Source organism: Elaeis guineensis, chromosome 8 (assembly GCF_000442705.2).
Source record: "Elaeis guineensis isolate ETL-2024a chromosome 8, EG11, whole genome shotgun sequence".
Taxonomy (NCBI): Eukaryota; Viridiplantae; Streptophyta; class Magnoliopsida; order Arecales; family Arecaceae; genus Elaeis; species Elaeis guineensis.
The window spans coordinates 8003013-8026455 of NC_026000.2; the positions used below are offsets into that span (position 1 = coordinate 8003013).

The 23443-nt window shown below is 38.9% G+C and overlaps 2 protein-coding genes and 1 pseudogene across 6 annotated transcripts in view; all 3 read left to right on the forward strand.

The window, feature by feature from the left end:
• The window catches only part of LOC105050443 (protein NUCLEOLAR FACTOR 1), a 32300-nt gene extending 24370 nt beyond the window's left edge, over nucleotides 1-7930 (forward strand). For 2 of the 5 annotated variants that reach the window (XR_012143165.1, XR_002165359.3), the window contains 8 exons: nucleotides 33-62; nucleotides 420-514; nucleotides 853-958; nucleotides 1178-1240; nucleotides 1335-1406; nucleotides 3363-3482; nucleotides 7290-7458; nucleotides 7528-7930. Coding sequence is in view for 2 of the 5 variants with exons in the window: in XM_019852426.3 (XP_019707985.1) it covers nucleotides 33-62; nucleotides 420-514; nucleotides 853-958; nucleotides 1178-1240; nucleotides 1335-1406; nucleotides 3363-3437 (441 nt within the window). In the remaining 3 variants the exon portion in view is untranslated. Of the gene's footprint in view, nucleotides 1-32; nucleotides 63-419; nucleotides 515-852; nucleotides 959-1177; nucleotides 1241-1334; nucleotides 1411-3362; nucleotides 3483-7289; nucleotides 7459-7527 lie in introns of those variants that run through there. The other 3 variants (XR_002165360.3, XM_019852426.3, XM_019852427.1) reach the window with 3 other exon arrangements.
• A 2956-nt stretch (nucleotides 7931-10886) lies between these two features.
• Nucleotides 10887-23292, forward strand: LOC140851155 (uncharacterized; annotated as a pseudogene).
• LOC105050441 (transcription factor GTE7) lies at nucleotides 15566-20886 on the forward strand. The gene is made up of 3 exons (XM_010930460.4): nucleotides 15566-20003; nucleotides 20118-20304; nucleotides 20407-20886. The coding sequence occupies exons 1-3, from the start codon at nucleotides 18387-18389 to the stop codon at nucleotides 20490-20492; spliced, it is 1890 nt and encodes a 629-aa protein (XP_010928762.1). The 5' UTR covers nucleotides 15566-18386; the 3' UTR covers nucleotides 20493-20886.
• Nucleotides 23293-23443: the final 151 nt, after the last annotated feature.

A 23443-nucleotide genomic window follows, 5' to 3' on the forward strand; every position in this document is an offset into this window, starting at 1 on the left:
TTTGACTGATGTAGTTGAATATCTTGGTGCAGGTTTTCCCTAAGATAAAGGATTCAATTGAGGTATGCTTTCACCTGCACGATGAGGAATTAGCCTCTGATAATCTGTACCCTTGACAACTCTGACCTAGTTTACCTTTTAGTTCACCAATTCTTTATATATTTCTGAAATTTGTTGGAGTTGAGATTGTTGAAATAGAATCTTGATACCTATTACACTTATATTTGTACTTGCACATCAGAAAGTTTATGGTTTTTGTGCTTGTTGTGCTATTGTTATATGTTTGTGTGCGTGTGCGTGCACGCACACATGCATGTTGTGCATGCCTATGCATGTGCGTGTACATGAGTGCTTGTTTGTATATGCAGGCATATAATGCTTTATGGTTGTGTACCATCTGACTAGATTTTTTCCTGCAGGGTGGGATTATGTTATTCATAAGTTCGTACTTCGAGTTTGTGCGGATTCGAAATTTTCTAAAATCTCAGAATGCTTCTTTCTGTTTGCTTGGGGAGTAAGAGAATCTAAGCTCTTATCTTTATTATTATTATTATTATTTGAGAATCAAGTTATTAAATGCTGTGCAACTGAAAGTTCCTCAGAAAGGCCGTAACCCTATTTTTTTAATAAAAAACCTATCAAAGGCAAAATTGGCACTTTGGCCCCAAATTTACATCCCATCCTTTCAGTGTATTGCACTGTAAACTGGGTTTATGCCCTTTCTTTGAGTGCTTCAAGGGATGCACTCATACTTTCATAGGATGTTGTTGATCTGTTATTCTCAAGTATTTATTATATGGCGTAAGAAAGTAGTTTCCATACATGGATATCGCTGAAGTTTCTTTATTGTAGGTACACAAAACAAAGTGATATATCTCGTGCACGGATTTGGTTTTTTGAGGGCAAGCGTAAGATCATGCTTTACACTGAAAGGGCTCATTTTTATCATAGATACAAGGTTCTATCTTATGCTTAAACATTTTATCTGTTCAGCCCAATTTACTATGCTTCTTAGTTTCTAAGCACCTTCATGCAATGTTTCTGTCAAAATCCATTTAAAAAAGTTTCTGATATATGCAAGTTAGATATGCCATTATTGCAATTATTTTTTTGTTCAACTTATTATTGCTACCAAACATCTTTTTCTCCTCTATTGTTGACTCATTTGATTGTGCAGATTCGTGGAGTACAGAATTTAATTATATACTCTCTACCAGAGAGAAAGGAATTCTACCCTGAGGTTGTCTCACCCATAAGTTCATCTTGTTCAGCAATTGTAGTATTATCTTCTTTAGCACCTGTCAATTTTAAGCATTCTTATTTCCTACTTGCAGATCATCAATATGCTGGATGCATCAAAAAACATGATGTGCAATGTGCTTTTTTCGCATTTGGATCTTATCAGGGTAAGTCTGCCAGACCATCAAATGTCTCTTTTATACCTCTTGTGTTTAACATAATGTAGGTTTGGATTTTTTTTTTTTTTAAATGTTGAGTCCTTGGGCAAGTCAAATCACATGAGAGATTTTTGTATCTGAGACAAATAATGTTTGTAAAAAAAAATATGAAGCCATTATGTTGAGAATTTTTTGTCTGCTTATTGCAATCGCCTTTTGCATAACTGATAGTTGACATTTCCTCTAATATGTAACATGACCTAGCCTGCAGACATTTTGGGCACTTATCCAATAAATCCGAACATTGCAATCTCTGTTTCATAATATGTGTAGTCTTCATACTGATTTCTTCATTCAGTCAAAGTGATAAATCTGAATGTGTCTCTCCCATTTGGTGACATTGTTAATCTCAGTGGCACTTGCAATACACTGTCTAATTTTTCTTGTTTGATTATTGCAATTGTCCATGCGTCTAATATAAAACTAGTTTTGCTTGCAACAATAGTGCCTATTTCTTCTTGCTCCATTTGACCAGCTGATCTCAGTTGCTCGTTCTTATGGGTTGCTCATGCAAGATGCCTTTCTGCAACTGCTATATGTGCATGTAAACATGTCTATACTGCCTGTTTGTGTCTATATTTTGCTATTGATTTCACATTGGATACCTTCATCCTGTGTAGACAGTACCTGAGCACCTTCTGTTGGTGTGAATGGTTGTGTTTTTTCAAAGACCTACTAACTTCAGATATGATAGTTATGTTGGGGCCTTCAATTATGGTAGAACCCAAAGTCTTCATCCCATTGATTAGGATTTTACAATGACAGATGGAAACGAGTCAACCTCATGCTGCATTTACATGCAATATTATATTATTCATCTGATTGGGGAGAAGGAATTTCAATCCACTCAACTCAGACCTCTCACAGAAAAATAGTTGAAAATATAGTGAATTTTGAAAGCAGGGTCCTAAGCCCTTTCTGCTTTCATTAATTGATGATAACTTGATGCACTTAGCCTCTGTTTATCTTAGTGAGGTCCACCCTTTTAAAATCCATGTCATTTAAGATTAGTGAAAATTTTCCCTAAAATAGTGCGGAATTTATGCTAAGATGAAATTCATCTTAGAGCTAGATCTTGACTTCTACATTAATTATGTCTCCTGCTATGTCTTCTAGTTCCTTTCATATTGGAAGATTTTGCTGTTTCCACGTTAGTTATGTGAAACAAACCTTTTGGGGGTCATCACACTTAGAGTGCTTGGTGAGAGCTTTATTTTGGCACGTAGAATGCCAAAAAGACACCATAGGAGAAAGTTATGGCCTCCAGAGTTTATGGTGCAATCAAATCTTGGATGTGGCGAATCTTGCTCCCAAGATCTGTTGAGACCTAGTTGAAGTGGCCAAATTGGTACACCACAGGTCCATGATCCTCATGGATTGGTTGTTTTGTATTGGCACAAGTCTGCCCTCATGAAAATTTTAGATAAATTTTGTCTTTAACCATCTAGTTTCTGTTCCAAATCAATCCTCACATTATTTTCATATAATTCGGTAAATGTTGCATTTGGTGATTCAGATGCAATGACTGAGATCTGATTGAGAATCTGTGTATGTATAATAATTTAATGAGAATTTTCAGTCACATCCAATAGGTAATAATCTTATATGATTATGGTGTAAGCTGGATGCATTGGTATTTGAAGGACACACTGGGTTTTAAAATCATTATGGTTATATATAGCATATTATCTTTTGCCTCAACCCTGGTGACATGATGTAGATGTGTGTGTGGTAAGATATGAGGATTACTATGAAGGTACTTCAATATTTATCTTCGTATTTAACTTCCTTTTCTATTATGAGAGAGGATGACAATTACCTCCATTACAATGGCTAAATATTTATTGTAGGCAACTTGCTCTACTGCCTTGGATAATTAGAACTAATGATGTCTCAATACCACAGCTAGAGAGAATTGTTGGAACTTCTGCTGCGAAAAGGATGCTGTCATCAGATAAGAACATATTTGTCTTCACTTGAAACCAAAAGTGCTGTTAGGAGTTTCTCGAAGATGGACAAAAATTGGTAAATGCTGAAGCATCTCACAGCTACTCTCCCTCCCAAATAGTTTGCTCCTGCTTTCCACATCACTTATCTTGGTTATGTCAGTTTTGCATTTGACTCAATTTATTATTTAGTTGCTTATTTTGTAATTGGAGAATTTGTTTTTGCCCTCTTTTATGTTGATGGTATTAACTTGATTTTTATCCGTGAGTATGATAATGAATGTTGTGTTTGGTTTACATCAGATTGCTCTCTTGAAGTCTGTTTGTACCTGTGGTGTGGTTTCTTGTAAGGGAATTCTACAAGCCTGTCCTCTTCCACCGCAGCATCCCCACCCAACCCAACCACCCCCCCAACTCCCCGCCACAACAAAAATGGTCCTCCATGGCATTTTTGCTGGACTTTCATACCTCTGCTCTTAAATGAGTGAATACATTTAGCTTGCTTGTCTGCATAGGTAGCATGCAGACATAATACGGGTACGTACTCGTTCAGACTTGTTCTGAAGAGTCATGAAGCCAGGAGTATAAGGGACAACTAGAGTCCAAAATGGACTGTGTTTTCAAAGAGAACAAAGAAAGCACATTTCTGCAAATAGTAGCATAAAACTGTTTTTTCTTTTTAAATTTATTTTTCATGATTAGGAAAACTCTGGTCTCTTCTTGCTTGATCTCAAATGTGAACAGCTGTATTCTCAACTTGTAGAACAATTTTGGCACCGAACAACTTCAAACATCATCAATGAATTTTTTTTTGTTTAAAACTTGAATTTCTGCATTCTATAGTATGCATAGACATACTCTGTGGTTGCACTGATTGGTAGTCCTTTTTTTCTACCTTTTTGTTTTGAGAAGATTGTAGTTAATTTGTAGTCATCTTTGTGCAATTAATATGTTTTCACCTAACTGATTTGCTTCTGCACTGAAGTGTCTCTTTCCTGCGAGGTCGTCCACCCTGATATGTCATGTATTCCACTCCTGACTCTCAATTTTACAAAAATTATGGCCTGCCTGATCCTAAGTGGAGTTCTTGCTGTATTAAATTTTATTGACAGCAACCACATAATATCTGACAAAAGTTTTTTGTTGTAAAGAATTTGGTTTAGTACATGTCTGTAAAATGTGTGGCTACCACTCTTACAGCATATCTTACCTCATACCATGTTGGCTTGCTGAGTTTTTGAGCTGCAAACACGTTTGAGTTGTGCAACCCGTTGTTGAAGGGGGATTCCTCCACTGTTGTTAGGTTGACAAATTCAGTTGATTGTTTCGAGCGTTTACTTAATGATACATAGGACATCTAGAGCCTTGTGTTTGTGAACTGGTTACATGTGTGTTAGCTTAGGCTCGAGGATTTATCATCAGAAAAGAAGGAAAAAAATAAATTTATGATCATAACCTGAACTTTCTTTCATCTAGTTAATTGGATCTGAGCTATGGACTGTCGCTAGCTTCTGGAGCAATATAAACTGTTGAATCAGTGACCAGTCTAATTTTCAATCTCTCCTTTCCTTTGCAAGACTCTTAAGTATATCTCTTTTTTTTTTTTTGTCTTTGTCCCCTCTTTTTGTTAGCACAAACACATGGTGATTTCAGAAGCTGTCACGAATTAAAAGAAATGGAGCAGCCATGTCAATAATCCATTGTTTTTCAAAATTAGTGTGACCAACATCACATCCCATCATTGGCACTAGGCAATTTTGAAGTGTGGGCCCTGGAACAACTGGCTTGATGGTTTGTTTCTCAAGGTTCACCTACATAGAAGGTACAACCATCTTTCTACTGAAACGTTAGTTTTATGAATGCTTTCTTGCCTTCATAAGTGGGAAGAATATGTGAGGTCTGATGCAGGAACTTTCAGGTGTCCTTGTGACTTGAAAGCTCTGCAGGTCTTAAGTGGGTTTGGTTAAGTCAGTTTGACTCAAACTCCCTCCCCAATTAGCTGTAGGTCTGAGATCAAGACCAACACCCATTTGCCAGGTTTGAATCAAATCTGCTCTTGTTCTAGGTGGGGTTTGGGTTGGTTAAATTTTTCAAGCTAGACTTCGAGTTTTAAATTAAATTTTGCTGGTTAAGTTGGTTATTCATTTGAGCTTTGATTGGATTAGGTCCGATTTTATGAGATTTATACTTCATCAATTAGTGCACTACTATAAATTTGAGATGCATAACTACTACTATAAGTTTTTAGATGTGGTGTAGACCGGAAAGAGTAATATTTAGACACTAATGTGCCTAGATTCTGAAATTGTTTATGCAACACTCCAATTGTATGATGCATAGAATGGACATTTGAACTTGAGATATATCTTTCCTTGAAGTCCTCTTCAAAGTCCAATCAATATTGGAGTCATTTTCCATATAGACAGTCAACATGCGTTAAAATTTTCAAGAAAGAAATTTGAAGTTATTGTAAGAGTTGAAAAGCGAAAAAAAAGCCATTTTATTATAGTTCTATAATAGGATTAGAAATGTTGCATCCTTATTGGAGATGTATTGCCTCGACCCATGCATGGGTCTATTAGATCCAGATCTAACCCTACTTTGGGAACCCATTGGGGGTTATTTTCTGTCTTAAGAAATAATCCATTGAAGAGGGCTTAGGGTTTTTGGTCACATTGGCTCGAAAAATTGGGCTGAGTTCACGTTCACGTGAGCCCGGTGAGGAGTGGAGCATGAAGTAGGTCTATGGCGACCTCGAGACATCATTGTCCTCTATGTACAAGCTCGAGTGGAAGCTGGTCTAGGCCATGCTCAACCAACTCCAATGGCGTCTACTTCCCTTGTAGCTGGTTTTACTTTTTGGTGCAATGATAAATGGTGTGCACTGAAATTGTTGGGAGATATGTCTATTTCATTGTGTTTTTTTTGTTAATTTGGAAAATATGTGGTAGATTTTTGGAATTAGCAACAAAAGCAATAGCTAAGTGATTAGCAGGAATCGGATGTGAATGGTAATATGATGTCAGGTTCTAATAGAGAGGACTGTGAAGTATCGTGAAATCAGTGGTAGATTGGTTGAAAGTTGTTGCTTGAGCAACTGCATTCTATAAATAATTAGATATTTAGTTTTATGGATGGCTGGAACATTAAATATTGGCCTAAGGTGATGTGACTAAAGTGGTTCACTCTTGGTGCAAAAGATGCTTAGCAGTGGATATATTGTTGTCCAGACAAGTAAATTCTTTGCTGTGTCATTATTTATATTTCAAATGGAAATTAAGATTTAATACTCATAGAAAGGTATCAGAGAACTATTTTAATGGTTAGTTATGTGGTCTTTACTTGTTGGATGTTTCCGAAAATATTTGGAAATTAAATGAATTAGAGCTTGACACGTGCAATATGTGGTGCAGAGACTGAGGGCAACCCAAGCAGAATTTGTCTAGGATGGTGAGGAGTTTGAGTTTAATAACAGAATAAATCATGTAACATTGTTGAACTGCTTGTCTCCTATGAAAGTGTTGCTTGTTTTGCCACTTTATGGTGTTTCCTATAAAGGTTTTGGGGAAACATAAACCCGTTATAATGCATTATTGCATCCTCTTCTATGAGGAACTTCCAGCAGATACTGAATTTGGACTGCTTATGTGTGTCTTTCCCACTCTTTTTTTCCTTTTCAATAGTTTTCTTTTAAGTTTTAGCGGTTGTTAGAGTACGGAATTTTTATATTAAGATAGCTGAGATGGTTTTTCTCTGTGCCCCAAAGTCTCCATGGGTTTCTTTAAATACTTACTCTATTTTTTAGTGGTCATTTCCGAATTAGTTTTCATATCATTTCAAGCACTTTATGCTTTACACGCAACTAAAATCTGGATTTGTTTATTAGGTTGTAGTTCACGAGGTAGTACATGCCATGATGTGAGTTCTTTCTTGTGTCATCATCGACCAAAGGAATGAGAGAGATAGATAGGGAAACTTATTTTCTAGTCCTGTGGGGGGCCCCTACCTACTTCATTCTCTTCTCCAGGATTTTGCAGCTTCCACGGCTGTAGGAGGTGGGTGCCCCTGATATTTTGTTCTAATAGTTCTTTATTCTCATCTTAATTATGTGATCTATGTTGCAGGTGATCATTGCTGGTGGCTGTGGTGGTGCATTCATTGGAGGCAGTGGTGTTGCGGCTGTGGGGTGCAGCGACAGGTTCCGGTGGTGCTGTTGCTCTTTAAGGCACCTCCTGCCGTGGAAAAAAAGAAAAGGAGAGGGGAGTGATGAGGATCGGGGATTCTCACTTTTTGATTATTTGCAAGGTTTTGTTCAAATCTGCCTCTGGAGTCCCAGAAAGAGAACCACCCTGCCATTCAGTTTTGGTTTTTATGCTCATTTTCTGGTCATCGGGTTTTATGATTTTCTCTAAACAAAGCAAAGCTAGCAGTTTTTTACCGCATATTTTGGTCTTGTGGCTTAAAGACATTTATTAGCAATTGAGCTTCGCATTCTTTTTACTAAAGAAAAATAATTTATTTTGTTAATTCCATGCTTTTGAACCATATTCGGAGCACTTCGGATATTGACTCAAACTTTCATCCAAGTTTGGCAACAAGGTTTTGAGTCAAGTAGCTTGAATAGTCTTTCGAATTGAGCTTTAGTAGTAAGATGTTCGATTTGAAAGCTCATAGTCTATTCGAGTTTATATATATTTTTAACAATATTATTTTTAATTATAATATGTATCAATATATATATTATATTATTAATATATTATTAATAGATTAAAGATCGATTGTGAGCTTGAATATGATTCGGTTAATATTCGAATTGAATTGAGTTGATTCAAGTTTTTCATGTTTTTCATCGGGTTGAGTTCAAGTTCGAGATATTGGAGGTCGATCGATCTTGAATGAAATTTTAAGTTTGAATATTTTGAGTTGACTCGTGTGTAAGCTTCTAGCTACTCGATTTGGTTGCATCCTTGGTCATGATGTCAATCTTTGTTAGTTATATCAAAAAAAAAAAAAAAAAAAAGTCCTTATCCACTGTCCTATGATTTTATTCATGAACCTAAGTCAACCCTTGCATATAACATTTCTCACCGTTTATTTGATATGAAAATGATTTCTGCACTCGTGATAGAAGGCACGAACTCGTATATTGTAACTGATACAAGGTTTGGTGCCTTGTATTTTGCCTGGTTTGGTGTTTGTGGGTATCAATCTTTAAATGGAAAATAGGAAATTTTACCCAACGTGCAAGGTGCAGATAAGAGGAGAAACAAATGGCTATGCCTGACAATATGTGATACTGTAAATTAACATTTGAAATTCATCGTACATTATCAAATAGAGATGTGGTCATTCAAATTCATCGTAGGTGTGGTCATTCAGCTAGGCGATCCGCCGGAACTTTCAAATTTTAAGTAACTTTGAAGCAATCCAGATTTTCTGGATGGGACCATCTCTGCATCTACTATTGTTTGTTAATGTGAGAAGTCTGCATCTACTATTGTTAATGTGAGAAATCTGAACGAAAACTTGTAAAAATTTCAATGAAGATAGCTTTGTTTCGAGACCGGTTTCACAAGCGAGTCGCGACTCCTTTGCTTTTCTCTCCATACCAAAAAAAACCCAGCCGACTCCTTTGCTTTTCTCTCCATACCAAAAAAAACCCAGCCGGTTTGCGGAAGACCGCCATCATCTCTCGGGAAAATTCCTGTGCACCCCACATTTACGCTTTCACGGTCAAGCGCTCGTCCGCATTTGTCGACAACGGCGCGTGGGTTCAGGATTTCGGCATCGGTGCCGGCGCAAAAAAATTAAAAAAAAAATCACCTCCTCAAAATCTTCCCGGCACTTTACCAAAAAAGTGATATTTCAGTCTAAGGTTGGCAATTTACTTTATCCCGATCCATGATTGGCTTGATTGGATCCTGATAAGATAGGATTTATCTAATCAATAATGGATTTGGGACAAATATGGATAATGGTAAAATCCATATATATATATAGAATCCTTTACAAATCCATTTCTAAGACCAAAAAAAAAAAAAAAACAATATATTTTAATTTTTTTTTTATAATTTTATCCAATCTAATCCATCCAACCTATTCTAAACTCTACTGATGCTATCATGCTCTCATATAAGTATGAAGTAGGTATGGATAATGACTTATTTGGTCCATACTTGAATCATTGCCATTTTTATTTCAACCTGTACTAAAATCTTGGAAGAAAAAAACATGCATTATACCACTTCAATATAACAATATTTATGATTCTTTCAACACACTTTTTTGCTTGATAAAACACTCTAACCAATAGAGCAGAGCATGAGAGGAGCACGTTACAGCATCATGTTTCTTCTAACGTTCTTTCCTTGTTAGACAAAAATATTTTATTTGAATAATAGATGGTGGTGCGTGAGAGTAGTATAATGGAAGTAGCTGACCATGGCAGGAATGATAGACATTTAAGAGTTGGATTCGATGGAGAGGATGGTTTTTATGTAATATGGTGCATTTCTTGTCTTTTTTTTTTTCAAATTATATATTAATAATTTTTAGTTATAGATGTTTAGATATAGCTACCGCTAATAGATCCTTTAATTCTTTAGCTTTTGGTCATTTTTTAATCATTTTTGTAGCTGTTACGCTTTGCAGTTTATGGGGTTGATGATTTTGACCAATCTCTTTTATAGACATTGAATTTTTGTTAGAAAAACTACTAGCTAAATTTGATGATTGTATTTTTCAGTTTATTTGTATTGTAATACTTCTTTTGCTAGTGAGATATGTGATTTTATCTATCCGCATAAATTATATTTAGTAGATTCTTAAACCCTTCACCTAGGCACAAGTTATGGGTAATAACAATGAAGATATAAAGGACAGTGAAGAGATCGAAAGAGGATGACTTAATTCAATTGCAGCCAACAATTATTCAAAGATATCTAACATCAAAAGATAAAAGAAAGTTGGCTTTAAAGATCAGTGATATTTGAACTAATGCTTTTACTCTACAAATTTTTTGGCCTAATCATATTTTCCCAAACTACTATTTGAACAGCGAATACTTGACTTTTTCTAGATTAACTTGTTTGAGTAACGTTATCTTCCTTATTTGCTTTGATTTACTCAAAGTTGCATTCATTGGGCATCAATCAAGCTATATAATACAATCAATTTTATTATATGAGTTAGTAAAATTATATAGATTTTGCTAGATTAATATAATTTTGTTGTTCATTTCTATTTGAACTCGTGGTGCAACATATTTAGCATACATAATGAATTTTGTTTCATAATATATAATTGCATAATAATCAGGCTATCGATTTTCCGTATATCGGCAAAACAGGGATTAGAGAATCCTCCACGTGCATGGCGCATGCATTCTCCAACTAGCGTTCCGCGTTGCTTCTTGGCGTGTCAAGAGGCGATGGTGCTGTATTCCAGTACTGGTGGTGGCTGCAAGCAGTGCACACACTAGCAACTTGGGTTGGGTTAGATCAAGTTGGGTTCGATCGAGAGAGGTTTTAGTACAGATAGGTCTGCAGATTTCTCTCGAGTCCGATCCATGCATCCTACATTGCATCTTCCAATCCAAACCTATCAACAAGTTGTAGATCTAGATGGTTCCGTTTTCGTCCTTTACCACCACGAAAACGAAACCCTAGATTAGATTAGTGGTTGCTACCCCCCTCGATCTCTCACGAGCTTCCTTCGAAACCCTCTATAGGGCTTAGGGTTTGAGATATTCGTATCAATTCTCCTTTTTTATGGAGCTTTTGGGAGGATTGAAATGCCAATCTCCGACGGCGACTCCGGGGCTCGCAAGCACGCGGCTTCGTTTCGTGAGTCCCGTGTAGCATTCCTTCCCTTCGTCTTCTTTCTCGATGGTTTTCTCGAATTTCTACTCGACTTGTTCGTGGTTTATGGTTTTTGGCGAAGATCTCGGCGAAAGCATGGGAGCTTCTTGTTCCATCGAGCGACGCAAATTCCCCGATATACATGAATTCCACTCTTTTTTTCCCCCCTTTTTCCTTGTAATTGTTTCGAACTGTTTGTTGGCTAAAACATCACTATCAGTCTGTTTAATTTTTTCGAACGGTTTGTTGGTTGAAAGAAACTAATTGCAAATATTTGGGCTTTGAAGCAGTTGGTTTGAATGCGCTGAATCTGAAAGATTTCGCTTTTCTGTAATATCTTATCTCAGAGTTTACTGTTCACATCCTTTAGAAAAAGAAAAAACAAGATTAATCTATGTCAGAAACTTTTGCATGTTACACTTTATAGGACCGAGTTCAACTTTTGTTATAACTTTGAATGTTTTATTTAATTTATTCCTTTTGGTTTCTTCCTTGGTTCGTTTTTCTGTAGTTTGGAACTTGGTGGAACCATTAGATCAGCTATTTCACAGTCAGTGCTTGGTACAAGAATTGCTTGGTTGCTTGTATTTTGTTTGTTTGCCCTTTTCATTTGTTGTTCATCCTAATGTTCAGTTGGCAGCAGGTGTCACACCGGAGCATGAAGGATGGCAGTCTTGTGCTTGCTGATATTGTTAAGATACAACTCTTGGAGGCTGATCCTGTTTCCTTTGACTGTAATTAGAGACTATCATATCTTGATCTGATGAATCTACAACAATGGGATAATTTGAAATCTATACACTGCAACTACTCTATAAAGGTATTTAAGTCCAAACTCAATATCTCATTCACTGTCTTGATCAAGTAGGAATAAAGATGATTGCAAGGATCTCTTTTAATCTGATGTCAAATTCACCTTGCTTTCTGTGGAGGGGTTCAGTGGCAATTACTTGGAAATGTTGGCAATGCCTTTTTCTATGTTCTATAATTCAATTCTTGTTAGAAGTGGAGAAGGGTATAAAGCTTTTGTTTTCCAAGGTGCATGCCCGTCATTCTGAGAAGAAAAGGGCTTGTGAACTTGTATATGCACATTGTAATCAAATGGGAATGTAGTTAAATTTTGTAGTTGTTTCTAGACGTACGGACATGGAAGTTTTAGACTTGGGCTGGTGTGTTGCTGTATCGTGAACACTTTTCAAAAGACAATGATTATAATTTAGAAAATATTACACTGCAAAATGGTCTAGTGATGCCGATATTAGTGAATGGCTAAACCTGATGAACATACTTAATTGTCAGAATTAGGAGCGGTTGTGGGACCAGATATGGGTGTGAGTGCAGGGAAGTGGATATTTTAGAAACACTTTTAGTAAGAAAGTGCCTAGGAAGTGGTTGTAGGTTCAAGATTCTGGAAAAAAATTCAAAGCAATTGCATTACCCTAAGTAGAAGATTCTGGCTTTCAAGGAAACATGTCTAGAGGATCTTCAATGGTTAGAGAACATCAGACCTCAAAAATATACTGATTACTCTATTGGAAGACAACAAGAAATTTTCATTCCAAAAACATTGGCTGACCTATGCATGAAGCGTATGATTTAATTTGGATTGCTATATGTAAAATTAAACGTGTCTTTAGGATAGATACGCACGCAGAGCCACTATACATATATACATATATTTTTGTGGGGGGGGTGGGGGGGGTGGTGGGAGAGAGGCAATAGCCAACTTTTTTTGCTGTTATTCTGATTAACTTGTAGCTTATATATGTTCATGCTGAATGCTGAATAACTATATGAGAATCTCGCTCGGTTTTATTATCTTTACTTAAAAATGGTCACTTAAATTAGAAGTTTTTTTTTTCCAGTTGCATTTCATAACTGATCCTTATGACAAGTTACATCATAGAGTTTGGGCCTGTGACCATGAGTCATATGTTGGCTTGCTGATTGGGTGTCACTTTTTTAAATTTTGATCTTAGATGTTCTTTTCATTGACATGGATTACACAAGCTGTATCATCCATTATGCAAAATTGTTGATGAAGCTTTGGGATTCTAAAACTATGTTTTATTAGTTTTTTTATGAGGAATGTTGAGTTACATTCCCTTATTTCTTTCCTGTGAATTGTCAGTGTGATGCATGCCTGCTGAACTCCACTTGGCTATTAGTTTCAGTCTGTTGATATATTCAGTGCTTTATAAGTTGGAGCATTTTCTTCCATCATTCTATTCATCTTCATAGTATGAGGATGGTTGTGTATATAATACTTTGTGAAATGACAAGTCATTTGAAATACTTCTGTTTCACTTTTTAAAAGTCTAAATTGCTGAATTACATTGCTATCGTAAAGCTTTCTCAGCAAGTAGCAGCAATTTATGTATATTTGTTTTTTTTTAGGGATGGATCATGTAGCGTGATTAAATTTGTTGCTGGTTAGTACAAATTACAGGTCAAGTTCAGGGTTGATTATTTAAATATATTTGTCAGTACTCCTTTTAACAGGAAATCTTGGGATAAGCTGGACCAGCACAAATGCTGATCAGTTCACTCTCCCACCTTGTCCCTGATTACTTTCATTTGGGTGATTTTATGGGGAGTAAAGCATCATCAGACATGAGCAAATAATATGGAAGTATAATATGATGTGCACAAGTGTGTTAAACGTGTCACTGCTCTAGTAGCTCTTTGATAATAGAATTTCTTGTTGTACAGTATAAGAGAATTCTCAAATTCGAACCATTATTAACAGAACACAATAATACATAATTGTATTGCATTCTCAATCAAGTTAGATCTTGCAGTGTTGCGCTTCTGATTTTGCTTCTGTCCTACATATGGTAATGTGATGGTTGTTTCTATGATGACTATGATGAAGATAATAGTTGTTGGTTATAGGCTCATGCTCCTTCGTTGGTTGTGGCATACTTTTTGTTACATGACACTGAGTTTTACTTTCATGAAATAATTTCAAAGTCTTGCTGCTTTGAGTAATATTTAATTCTTCCCCTCCTGGCCTTGTAAATATGTGCACGTGTGCGTATTTGTATGACTCCTAAGTTTTATGCTTTTTCCTTCTGCAAGCTAGCAGACTCTTGTCCCTTCAATTCATCAATGAGATTTTGCTTCTTTATACTTTGACTAGCAATAGATAAATTGTTCTACCATAGGAAATGAGGTAGATATCAAAGCATGCAAGGACATGTATTGTCAATAAGGGGAGATTATTTTTGTGGATGCAGGTTGCATTCATGACCAAAGTTGGCTGTGGAAAAGCTTAAGGTATATGAGAAATGGATTGGAAAGTGGGTGCTGGAGAATGAGCAAATGAGAAGGCAAGGGCATGTCGTACCTACTTGACACAAAATGCACAGCATTCAAATGCAAGGCTTGTGACAGCTGCCTTTTAAGCAAGGTTAGTTCTTGAGATGAACCTAATTTAAACTTTCTGCAGGTTAAGTACTGATTTAATATTTATCTTTCTGTCGTACTTTTGGAACCAATAGATTAGGAACTTTGACGGTACTGTTTTAGCTTGGTGGTTATGGCATAATTTGAATCTACCAAAATGCTCCTAGTTCTAGTAATTTGTTCTACAGCCAAGAATGACAACATGACAAATCGTGGAGACAGGCTGCAATAAGGATTCCCGAGTTATGGTACATAATATCTTTTTGGTATCAATTAGAGTCAATAAAACACTGTAATTAAGTTACACAAGCCAATTGCATATTATATGTATTGTCAGAGTTCCGTACTTAGTGTCATATATAATTTTAGCTACATTAGATGGTTGTTGTAAGCATACATGTCCTCTCTATATCAAGTGGTTACCAAAATATAATGATAGCATTAGTCTTGTTTGACATGGATAATGCCACCACCAAACTTTAATTCGCATGGTACTACCTCTTGCCATTTAAGATGAGGGGCAGAAGTTAGATTCCAAATAATGTTGATTCATTTTTTGAACGCCCATCCTCAGTAACTTGATTCTACTAGCGTTAGGCTTGGTCTGTCCGAGGATCTGGGTTTCAAGGCATGTGAGGGAGGGACGCAGGTAAAGGATATAGGGGGTTGGATAAAGCCTCTCTTATATTCTCTCACACAAACACAACTCACAACTTAAGGTTAATTCTTGTCTGGTTCGTGTCGGCCACACGAGTCTCTTTTCTCTGTTCTATTTGATTTAAAGTCTTTATTTTTATTATTATTATTATTATTATTATTATTATTATTATTATTATTATTATTATTTAATATAAATGAATGGTTACATCATTTTAGTGTGTGAGAGTAGTCCAAAGAGTCAAAATACAATAAATCTTTCGAGACCTGGGGGCAGACGTGTCTCCCGATAAACATGTCGAATAGTCATCTCGATGGACTAGCGAAGGGATCTTCAAATGTTGCGGAGAAGTGGGTGAGCATTCAGATACTTCGTCTCATTATGGATCTAAGCAATGACAATGGCAGTCATCCTCGATGAAGATCCTTTCAGTTCGTAGCTCCTGTCTCGTGCATATAATGTTCGCTGAAGCAGCACGAAGCTTAGCCTCAGGGACAGTTGGGTCAAAGAGTTGTGACCCCCTTTCGCTGCCAAAAGTCTAGCATCTAGATCTTGGATCACAAAATCTGAACTATTTCTATCATCTTTAACACTGCCATCAAAATTGATCTTGACAAATCCTAAGAAAGGGAGCTTCCAGGAAATGAAAAGGATCCTCTGGGCTATTGCAGGCGTAGCATGAGAGTCCCAGGATCTCGAGATGGTAAGGCAGGAGGCAGTAGTATGGAAATGGTAGTACTTTACAACTAAGTAATAGGCTTTTTTCAGCACACGCCGCATAAGCATAGTCTCAGTATCGAACATAAGGCTATTCCTGGATGTGATGACATATACCATCTTATTGCTCTTAGGTGAACCCTCGATCATGCATCGACGAATCACATCCAGGGAAGGTGGAAGCTCAGGACCACTAGTTATCCTCCACGGTTGGCCATTCGTCATCTTTCAAATCAAACTCGCCATCGGACAATGAAGTAGAGTATGCTCCCTCAATCCATAGATTGGGCAAGAAGTTGAAACTTCATATTTCTGTATCTGAGAAGTGTTCGAGTCGGGAGCTTATCTCAGACAACCTTTCAAAGAAAAAAATCTGATCTTGGGATGATAGTTACTCTTTAAATGTATATCGCATCGATCCTCCTGTCAAGCATTGGTATGTTCATGTCAATAAGATCTATGGTCAAAATCTTAGGGCAACAAGACCACCCTACATCTTCAAGTCCTGACTTTGATATACAAGAATTGGGGTGGCAAAAAATTTATCATATTTTTTTGAAAGATATTGAGATATCAAGGTCTTCCTTGCAATCTCATATCATCTGATATTGTTGTCTAAATCCACCCCTTAACCGTCTGTCACCTTTTTATACATGCATGTCTCAGCATGTATTATATATGTCCGAACCATGTAAATGGTCATTTTTTTTGATTTATCCTTGATTGATGTTATGTTCACTTTTTTGTCAATAACATCAATTCTTATTCCATCTTTTCCTATATTATTACGCTTCCATTTCAATATTCTCATTGTGGCCACTAATTTGTATACATAATGTTTTATAGCTTGGCAGCATTGTATAAAATATTATATATCAACTTATATCATGCACATATTTGTACTTACGTGTCTAAATCTATCTGTATAGAGCACGGATAATGCAATCCGCGGATATCCTCTTGGCTTCCTCTCAAACTCATCTCACATATCCATCGATAATTTGCCTTAATTCGGGGTGCCATGCCATTTGTGATGGAATTGGTCTGGCTTAGAGGGGCATTTTGAACGTGCAATTGATCCAAGGCTCTTGTTTCCAATTTTGTGGGTGTGACGGCATTTCTAAGGACCTCACCTTAGGACACTGGATTTGAGTCAGTATCATCTGTCTATATTCCTTGGAGACCGATGAGTAGATGGTTGACGAGGGCCTATTAGACATTGAAAAGGACCGTATCGTATGGAGTGGAGTCAAGTCAAGGAAACGGCATTTGGCCCATAGAGGGGCACGTCCTTGGTTCCGTGTATAGAGACCAGAGGTGCACCGCACCATGGTGGACGGTCGCCCGTGTGTGGTGTCTTATCATATTTGAGTCCGCTGTCATTGGTGAGGTCGCTAACTTTGAAGCTTTCTACGGGCTGTTATGGTCACCTTCCGAATAAAGTAACCTAACCACCAGATGGTCTCTGGCCGGGCATTCACGGGACTAACCGGGGTAACCTCACCGTGAACTATCTGTCTGACGTAATTTGGCGGAGGTCGCCGCATTATTATTTAATCAGTGGGAAAGAAGATACTGCTCATCTGTTCCTTGGAGAGCTACTTCCATTTTATTAGGGACGGGCCCGCATGACTTTGTGGCGAGTCGAGTTATCACGTCCGTTTTTGTGGTTCCACCACTCATTTCTGGAAAGATATTTTCCCGCCTCGACTGCCAGCTGTCTCAATTTCACCTTACCGCCTCTCCCGGGCGCGTCCTTTTCCTGGTGGATTTTTTTTTAGATTAATTTCTTTGGAGGAGGAGGAAAAGGGTACGTAACCCCAAATGCACGAGTCATGAGCGCCAAATTCACGCGAAATCCAGACCAAATGAAATACCCCTACGCGGGGTTAAGGGGCGGGATGGGATGGGAAGCGCGGCGGCCGCGGTCCCCACCCGGATGCACGCCACATGTGCTGCGTTCCGATATCGTCGCCGTCCGTGACAGATGGGACGGTCACCGCCCGGGCAGGGGAGAAACCGTCACGACCGTCCGATCCTTCTATCTGCTCGAATGGACGGATCCGATCCGGCCCACCGCGTGGTCGGGCAGATCTCGCTGCCTTTAAGAGGCGGTGCCCCCCCGCTCTACCTCCTCGCCGAGCTGAGGGTTTCGTCCATCCAAGAAACCCTCGCCATCCATCCCTCCCCCTCGCTCCCCCTCCTGCGTCCAGGGTGGCTCTCCTTCTTGGATTGCGGCCATCTCGTGGCGAATATTGGTCCTCTTCTATGATCCCCAAACCCCGGGCGGCCCCTTGTCGGAGCCGGCCCGCCGGATCCCGGCTGATCTAAGGGGCCGTGCATGGCGTCCGCTCTCCTGGCCAGCCGGAATGAGCCATTCTGGGGAGAGAGAAAGGTTTATATGAGGAAAACCCCCAAGTCTAACCCTAACCGTAAACCCGGCACGAACCGTAACCCTAATCCTAACGCCAGCGACCATGCGTCGGATCATCCACGCCAGTTCCACCGGCTGGAGCCGGAGGAAGTGCCGGAGGCTGCCGCTGTGTCCGACGACTCGTCGTTTAATCGGAAATCCGTCGACGTCAACCATCGGCGGGATTCGACCGGCTATATCATGTTCAACATCTCGACCTACTCGAAGAGGGAGCTGAGGGAGCTCAAAAGGCGTCTGGTCTCGGAATTGGAGCAGGTCCGGAGCCTGAGCAGCCGGATCGAATTCGGAGAGCTCCAGTCGTCGGCCAGATCTGCCGGCTTCAGTGCATCTGGGACCTACTGCGGCAGCCGTGAGGTCACCTCCTCGGCCGCGGGTGCCTTTCCTCAGAACCATCCTGATTCCTTCGCCATCAAATCCTCCGATCTCTTCTCGGCGAAGGAGAGGGCGGCCTCCGGTAACAAGACCCTGCTGCCAGTGGTGCTTCCTAGGGAGCCGAAACGGCTGGCGGCAGCGCCGGAGTCGGAGAAGTTTCTCTCTGCGATGATGAAGAAGTGCGGCCAGATCTTGACGAAGCTGATGAAACACAAGAAGAGTATGTGGTTTAATTCCCCTGTGGATGTGGTGGGCATGGGCCTCCATGACTACTTCCAGATCATAAAGCAACCTATGGACCTTGGTACTGTGAGATCTAAGCTGAGCAACGGTCTCTACCCGTCGCCGTTGGAATTTGCAGCTGACATCAGATTGACCTTTAACAATGCCCTTATCTACAACCCAGAGGGCCATGAGGTGCATGAGCTCGCGGATCAGTTCCTTCGCCTCTTTGATGGTCTTTTTGGCCCTGCATACGAGAAGTATGAGAAGCAGCAGAGGGCCATTGCGAGGGAGGAAGAGGAGAGGCATAGGGTCTCTTCTTGGTCTCGCGCTCCTGTGGTTGAGAGTGCTGTGAGACCTGAGCCCGTTGATCCTGTGATCCTGCCGCCAGCTGCGACTCCAGCTCCAATACTACCTCTGTTACAGGCACCACCTCCGGTTCAAGCTAAGCAGCCGCCTCTGCATCCCTTGCAGTCACCACCTCCGGTTCAAGCTAAGCAGCCGCCTCTGCATCCCTTGCAGTCACCCCAGCAGCAGTCGCAGCTGCCCCAGCAGCGTCCAGTTGTTGGTAGAGTGATGATGGGGAAGCAGCCAAAGCCAAAGGCTAAAGACCCAAACAAGAGGGCAATGAGCTTTGAGGAGAAGAGGAAGCTGAGCCAGGGGCTCCAAAACCTTCCCCAGGAGAAGATGGCTCAGGTTCTGCAGATTGTGAGGAAGAGGAATGTGGATCCAGCACAGCATGGAGATGAGATAGAGTTGGACATTGAGATGATGGACACAGAGACCCTTTGGGAGCTTGATCGGTTTCTTTGCAATTGCAAGAAGATGATGAGCAAGATAAAGCGGCAGGAGGCCATGGCCAACCACCTTATCTCTGCTGCTCCACCTGTTCCAACTGAGAACATGGTTATGGCCGAAAGTGGTGACAGGGTAATAAAGAATGACCTTTCCTCTGTTAGATTATTAATTTCAAGGAGCTTTCTTTGCATCACTCTTTGATACTAGTGCTAACATGTCCTTCTTCCGCTGTGTGGATGTTGGCAGTCTCCAGTGGCGGAGACACCAGAGGCAGTGGCAGCAAAGAGGAGTAAGAAGGGGGATGCAATCGAGGAGGATGTTGACATTGGTGATGAGATGCCCTGCACCAATTATCCCTCGGTGGAGATTGAGAAGGATGCTGGTTATGCCAGCAGCTCCACCAGCTCTGGCAGTGACTCTTCCTCATCAAGTGGTATGCAAGAACGATGATATAATGCTTTTTTCTGTTCATGCGTCGTTCCTGGCAGAGATATTATAATTAACTTGTTGCCTGTGGCTCTTGATCCTGGTGCAGATTCGGACTCAGGGAGCTCGGATAGTGATTCCGATGAAGATGATGCCCGGTCTCCTGCTGTAGGCTTGAGATCTCCGAGAAACTAACAGGTTTAGTTGCTAGTGGATGAGAAGCATGTGATAGGGCATGGGTAGGATACAGAGATTTGAGGGCTTGTTGGGTTTTTCCCCCCTGGACAGGTGTGGTTTAGGTAGGAGTGGATAGATAGGGTGGGTAATTGATGGTACAGGTGTACCATATGTGTAAAAACAGAAACAAAGTTGGAAAGGTTACGTAGGGAAGCCTTCCGAAGGGTTTCTACTTGAATTCCCCCTTTTGTTCGTTTAGGGCTTATAGTTTTGGTTGAATTGATTATGGGTTCTTTCAGGTGGAGGTAATTTCGGTGTTGCGGTGGCTTTATCCTGCTGATATGCGATGCTGCATCATTATGACCTGTTCTGGCTCTGGGCATGGTGAATATAATATGGATATTTGTCATAATTGTGACTAACAGATCTCTTTAGGTTCTATCTTTTATATCATTGGCTCATAACCTCACATCGATCTCATTGGTTCTTATTTTATTATTTATTTCAAATAGATCTCATTGAATTTCTGTCTCTTTATGCTGGCTGGCTTATCTGTTGGGTGTTTCCATGTGCAGCTGATCTCGTTTATATTTTTCATGTGGTTTTAGTGGCCTGATTTGATGTCTTTTTTATGGTATATTTTGCATGATGTCTGTTTGATATTTTATGTATGTTGCTAATGGGGTAGCTGAAGGTTTTGTGTATGTTGGTTATATCTTCTTTTAGCTTTTATTGTTGAAATCATCTTGCACCCTCTAAAAACTCTATGGGTGGACTAGATTTTCTATTTACCACATTTGCAACATCTTCTCCCGGTATAAAGTATTATAGATCTAAAGTATTTTCATGTAGCTTTGTTATGCTTTTACAGTTGGGGACATTGGCTATTTCCTGTTCCCGATGTCTTGCCCGATTCATTGCATTGCACATGTTGGGTTTGCCTCCGATCAAGGGCTCAGTGGTTGGTCCTGTGGCCGGCGATATTCTGAGCTGTGTCATGTTGTAGCATTGCATTTATGGATGTCATGAGAAGTCTATATTCCTTAGCTTTTACTCACGGGCTTAGACGTATTTTAGAAATATGGCGCGGTATTGTTCTCTACTTTTTGCTGGACAGACTGAAAGTTTCTGTCTGTTTCCTTCTATTTCCTGCAGTAGTACGTCGTTACGGTCAAAATTGTTGACTTGAATTAAACTGCGATCTCACTGTTCGATGCAGAACGATTGTGCCCAAGTCACCCTGGACATTTCTGGGTTCTTATTATTGGGTTGTTTTGACTAGTCAGCCGTCGGGGAAGAGACAAAGCTGTGTTTTTTTTTTTTTTGGGGATAGAAGACACAGCTGTGTTTCGGTTTGGGTTGTTGATGCTGCGGCATCATGATCATGATGTGGTGCCAGCTATATCTCGTGGTGGTTGTGGAGTTCTGTTGTTTATTCTATTGCTGTTGCTTGCATCTGCATTCTAGAGAGGAGTGTACCTGCTGGGGCTCGTGCTCGTTTACGTGTGGAAGAATTGAGGATGTTGTAGCTCGAGGTAAAACCCTTTTGGTTGCTTGTGAGCCCATACCATGTCGGTATGTTGGAGTGCGACAGAATGAGGATTATCGTCATCCTGCGACTGGATCTTAAGCATCGTGAGCTCTATGAGGCGGGGAAACGAATGTCGATGGGGCGAATGATTCGTAGGAGGATGGATTCAGGGGCCCACCCGGGAGCATGCTTGGGAGATGCGTGTCTGGTAAAAAAATAAAAGAGGTTGAAGTTTTAAGAGGAAAAAATTCAAAAAAATAATAATAAAAAATTATTTTTTATATTTTGTAAGGAGTGAAAATTTAGGGGGGGGGGTGTAGATTTTAATATTTTATATGGGATGAAAAGTGATGATTTTTTTTATTCAAAATATTTTTTTAAAATTTATACTTAAGATTTTACAAATCATCATAAATGGTCAGAGAATACTGGATAATAATAATATAATACTATATTAATATTATAATATTTATTATATTTAATATTAATATTATAATATTTATTATATTTAATATTAATATTAATATAATATTTATATTAATATAATATTATATTATTAAGATATTAATAAATTTATTATATTAAAATATTAATATTGTATCAGCATAATATAATATATATTAATTTTATATTAGTATAATAAATTATTATGTTTTAATATTATATTATATTATATTAATTTTATATTAATATAAATATAATATTATTATTTATATAAAGTTTAGATGTAAAATGTATGATTTTATATCTATAATAGATATTTTATATTATTAAAAAAAATGATGCCCAATCAAATATAACTCACAGAAACATTTGTGCCTGTGGTGCTAGAAAAAGGTACATCGCCATGAATGGCTTGCTGGGAAGATTTGGTAGCTTATGGTAGGGCTGGACTAGGGAATATGCTGGGAAGATTTGGTAGCTTTTGGTAGAGCTCGACTTAGGAATTCTCCGGCAAATTCTCCGGCAAAGACTACTCGTTGTGCATTGATACCTACAGATCTCGATGATGATAATTTCTAGCAAGAACTCATAGTATATGTGATGTTATGCATTAATAAACATTATACGGAAACAAGGCTCTGTACAGAAATGCCATAGATAAAATCATTTCCAGTCTATTTTTCTTGCATATTTCTTATGGTAACATAACGATGTACAAAATGAGCTACTACGGCCTGTAGAATGCACCAATCTGAAAATCAAACCCTAAAACCTCTAATTGCTAGGTAAAAAGGTGACCATTAGGGAGAGCCCCGGTGGAATAAAAAAAAAAAAAAAAAGAAATGGGAGACATGTAGGACGTATAGATGAGCACAATTCTAATAGGGTGATGCCCAGGAACAACTGGTATAAAGCATAATCATTGAACTCTCATGACATAGTTCTTATGTCATATTCATTTTCATTTTGCTAAATGCTTATTTTATTTTTTTCC

Excerpts from the sequence above, each read along its gene's own strand:
- LOC105050441 (XM_010930460.4), top strand. The coding sequence starts at position 18,387 with ATGGCGTCCGCTCTCCTGGCCAGCCGGAATGAGCCATTCTGGGGAGAG. Across the intron at positions 20,004-20,117 it reads TGGCCGAAAGTGGTGACAGG|TCTCCAGTGGCGGAGACACC; the intron begins GTAATAAAGAAT and ends GGATGTTGGCAG. Across the intron at positions 20,305-20,406 it reads TGACTCTTCCTCATCAAGTG|ATTCGGACTCAGGGAGCTCG; the intron begins GTATGCAAGAAC and ends ATCCTGGTGCAG.